The 3,970-nt window shown below is 36.5% G+C and overlaps 1 protein-coding gene across 1 annotated transcript; it reads right to left on the bottom strand.

Moving 5' to 3' along the window:
- Window positions 1-2,847: 2,847 nt before the first annotated feature.
- LOC105515653 (olfactory receptor 1E2) lies at window positions 2,848-3,768 on the bottom strand. Its single transcript, XM_011947494.1, is given in 3 exon segments — window positions 2,848-3,129; window positions 3,132-3,378; window positions 3,380-3,768. Coding segments are annotated over 3 exon segments (918 nt in total).
- Between the last annotated feature and the right edge of the window lie 202 nt (window positions 3,769-3,970).

The following is a 3,970-nucleotide window of genomic DNA, read 5'->3' as shown; positions in this document are numbered from 1 at the left end:
TAAATATGCTAATTGGAATCCTATCAAGAGCAATTAGACAAGAGAAAAAATAGACAACATCCAAGCCAAAAAGAAGGAAGTCAAATTGTCCTTTGCAGATGACATAATCCTATCTATAGAAAAACCTAAGAATCCCACCAAAATGTCTTAGATTTAAATTAAATTAAGTGAATTCAGTAAAGTTGCAGAATACAAAATCAACATACAAAAATCAGTAGCATTCCTATATACCAAAAACAAAGTAGCCGAAAACAAATCAAGACAGCAATCTCACTACCTAGGAAAAAAATTTAACCAGTGAGGTGAAAGGTCTCTATAAAGAAAATCATATGAAAGAAAATGAAGAGGATGCAAAAAAAAAATAAAATGGAAAAACATTCTATGTTCATGGATTGGAAGAAATAATATCGTTAATAATACCATACTACCCAAAGCAATCTGCCAATTCCATGTAATTCTTATCAAATAGAAATTATATTCTTTCATGAAATAGAAAAAAAAAAATCCTAAAATTTATGTGGAACCACAAACCAACCCAAACAGCCAAACCAATCCTGAGCAAAAAGAACAAAACTCACTGCATCACACTACCTGACTTCAAACTACACTACACAACTATAGTAACCAAAACAGCATGGTACAGCTATAATAACAGACAGATAGATCAATGGAACACAATAGAGAATCCAGAAATAAATCCATGTATTTACAGCCAACTGATTTTCGACAAAAGCACCAAGAACATACACTGAGAAAGTCAGTCTCTTCAATAAATGGTTCTGTGAAAACTGAGTATCTACATGCAGAAGAATAAAACTAGGCCCCTATCTCTCACCATATACAAATATTAACTCAAAATTGATTAAAGACTTAAATGTAAAACCCAACACTATGTAACTACTAGAAGACAACATAGGGAAAATGTTTCAGCACCTTACTCTTGGCAAAGATTTTATAGATAAGACCTCAAAAGCACAGCCAACAAAAGAAAAAACAGACAAATTGGATTATGTCAAACTAAAAAGCTTCTGCACAGCAAAGAAAACCATCAAGAGAATGAATAGAAAACCTGCAGAATGGGAGAAAAATCTTTGCAAGCTATTCATTTGGTAAGGTTTTAATATCTAAAGTGTACAAGGAATTCAACTCAACAGCAAAAAATAATAATAATCTAAGTAAAAAATGGGCAAAGGATCTGAATAAATATTTCTCAAAAAAAAAGACATACAAATGGCCAACAAGTGCATGAAAAAATGCCCAACGTCACTAATTATCAGGGAAATTCAAATCAAATCCAAAATGAGACCTCATCTCACACCAATTAATGTGAGTCTTATCAAGAAGACTAAAAATAACAAATGTTGGCAAAGATGTGGAGAAGGGTAATTCTTATATACTGTTAGTGGTGGGAATGTAAATTAGTACAGCCATTGTGGAACACGGTATGGAAGTTCTCAAAAAAAGCTAAAAATAGAACTACCAAAAGATCCAGCAATCCCACTACTGGGTGTGTATGCAAAAGAAAGAAAATAGGTATGTCCAAGAGACATCTTCACCCCTAGGCACTATCTATGTCAGCCAACATATGGAATCAACCTAAGTGGCCATTAACAGATAATGAAAATATGGTGTATATATACATAATGGAATACTAGTCAGTCATTAAAAAGCATAAAATCTTATCATTCATGGCAACATGGATGAGCCTGAAGGATATTTGTTAAATAAGTCAGGCACAGAAAAATAAATACCACATATTCTCACTCACGTGTGGAAGCTTAAAAAGTTGGCAGTATAGAAGTATACAGTAGAATATTGGCCACTAGAGGCTGAGAAGGGGAAGAAGTGGGGTTATAGAGGTTAGTTAATGGATTAAAAATTACAGGATAGGAGGAATAAGTTCTAGTGTTCTATAGCACTGTAGGACGACTCTGGTAAACAATTTTTTGCATTTTTCCAATAACTAGAAGAGAGAATGTTGAATGTTCTCAATACTAAGAAATGATAAATTTTGAGGTGATAGAAGTGCTAATTTTCCTGATGTGATCATTGTACGTTGGATACATGTATCAAAATATCACACTGTACCCAATAAATATGTACAGTTATGTGTCGATGTTTAAAACAATTTTAAAATAAGTAATATAAATGAATGAGTGAACAAATGAGTGGGGTTCTTAAGCAGACTTTGGTTCCCCTCCCCATGCTTGAGAAGTCCTTTTAGGGCCTCAGGTATGACTTAGTTCTCAGATATAGATAAACTAAACTATGGTATCTAAGCAAATAGAAAGTTCATTTTAGGTTTGGGTCGGGTAAAAAGACATGCAGACATAAAAATTAAGAAGAAAACAAGGTTAGAAGACAGGCTGATGTGAACACTTGCTCAGGAAAATGAGTAAAAATATTTTTTTCAAAATTTGAAGTTTTGTTTAGCAAAGAAGGGGACTGAGATGTTTGGGTTTTATTATTGACATGAGAGCACAGACTATCATTTAATGCAGACCTGCAGGGTTTTTTTAAATACACATGATAAATCGGTGGTTTAACAGTGAAGATAGAATTTTCAATTTAAAGATTTTAAATTTTAATTTAAAGATTTTCAATCTTTAAAGATTTTCTTCACCTGGGATTAACATAAAGGAAAATCTTCCTAGCAGGTTACTGAGAACACCTTCTTAGTTCAACTACATATCCCCCCACATTTGTTTTACTTACTCAGAAATTATGTAATATTACATTTAAACAAAAAGTTCCATGTGGAGAAAAAAAGAGATCTGCAATAATATTGAAATATTAATGTCCATATATCTATTGAATAAAATCATGTAAGACTGCCAAGTATCACCATCACAGAAGGAAGGGATTTTGCCTTTTACAAATGACCCTTTCCAGGGCTCCCTTCATGTCTCTGTTCCTCAGGCTGTAGATGACGGGGTTCAGCATGGGGGTCACCACAGTGTACATCATAGCCATGACAGTCTCCTTTAGAGTAGAACTATTCGCTGATGGGCAGAAGTAGAGACCAATAACGGTCCCATAGAACAGTGACACCACAGAGAGGTGGGAGCCACAAGTAGAGAAGGCCTTGCAGATACCCTTAGATGAAGGGACCTTGAGGATGGAGGAGACATAATCCGTGCATAGGACCCAAGGATGAGTAGGAATGGGATGACAAGAATCAGCCCTCCCGTGATAAATATCACCAATTCATTAACTCGAGTGTCAGAGCAGGCCAGCTTCAGCAGAGCAGACATATCACAGAAAAAGTGGGGGATCACATTGTCTGCACAAAAACACAACCTGGCCATGAGTAAAGTGTGTAACATGGCATGGAAGGTGGTCAGTACCCAGGACAGCGCCACCAGGGAGAGACAGACCAAGGGGGAAGCAGATGGCCACATAGCGGTCATAGGCCATGGCCACAAGCAGGAAGCTTTCTAGATCTGAAAAATACAAGAAGAAGTACATTTGGGTCAGGCAGTCTGCATAGGGGATGGATGGGTTGTGGTTCTGCATGTTCTGCAGCAATTTGGGCACTGTGACCGAGGAAAAGCAGAGGTCAGAGAAGGACAAGTTGCTGAGAAACAAATACATAGGCGTGTGGAGATGGGAGTCCAGTTGAGTGAGGACAGTGATGAGGAGGTTCCCCAGGAGGGTGGTAAGATACATGGCCAAGAACAGGGCATAGAACAGGTTTTGCTGCTCTGGCTGGATGGGCAGGCCCAGGAGCAGGAACTCTGAGATGCTGGTTTGATTTCGTCCCATCATGCTCTGTCTCCAGTATCTTTAAAAGAATGTAATAGGATCCCTTAAAACCGTCAATAAAAATAAATATATTCCTATGATACATTGCCAATAGGTGTTCTTCAATCATTGATTTCACCATCATTTTCCCTAACAACAATCTATATATTCAGAGATTTCTATAATTATCTCTATAATCAGAAATGTGCCACATCACAAAATCCAC

Source organism: Colobus angolensis, unplaced genomic scaffold, assembly GCF_000951035.1.
Source record: "Colobus angolensis palliatus isolate OR3802 unplaced genomic scaffold, Cang.pa_1.0 Scaffold267, whole genome shotgun sequence".
Classification (NCBI taxonomy): Eukaryota; Metazoa; Chordata; class Mammalia; order Primates; family Cercopithecidae; genus Colobus; species Colobus angolensis.
The sequence above is the reverse complement of the archived record's forward strand: the minus strand, read 5'-3'. Positions and strand labels throughout refer to the sequence as shown.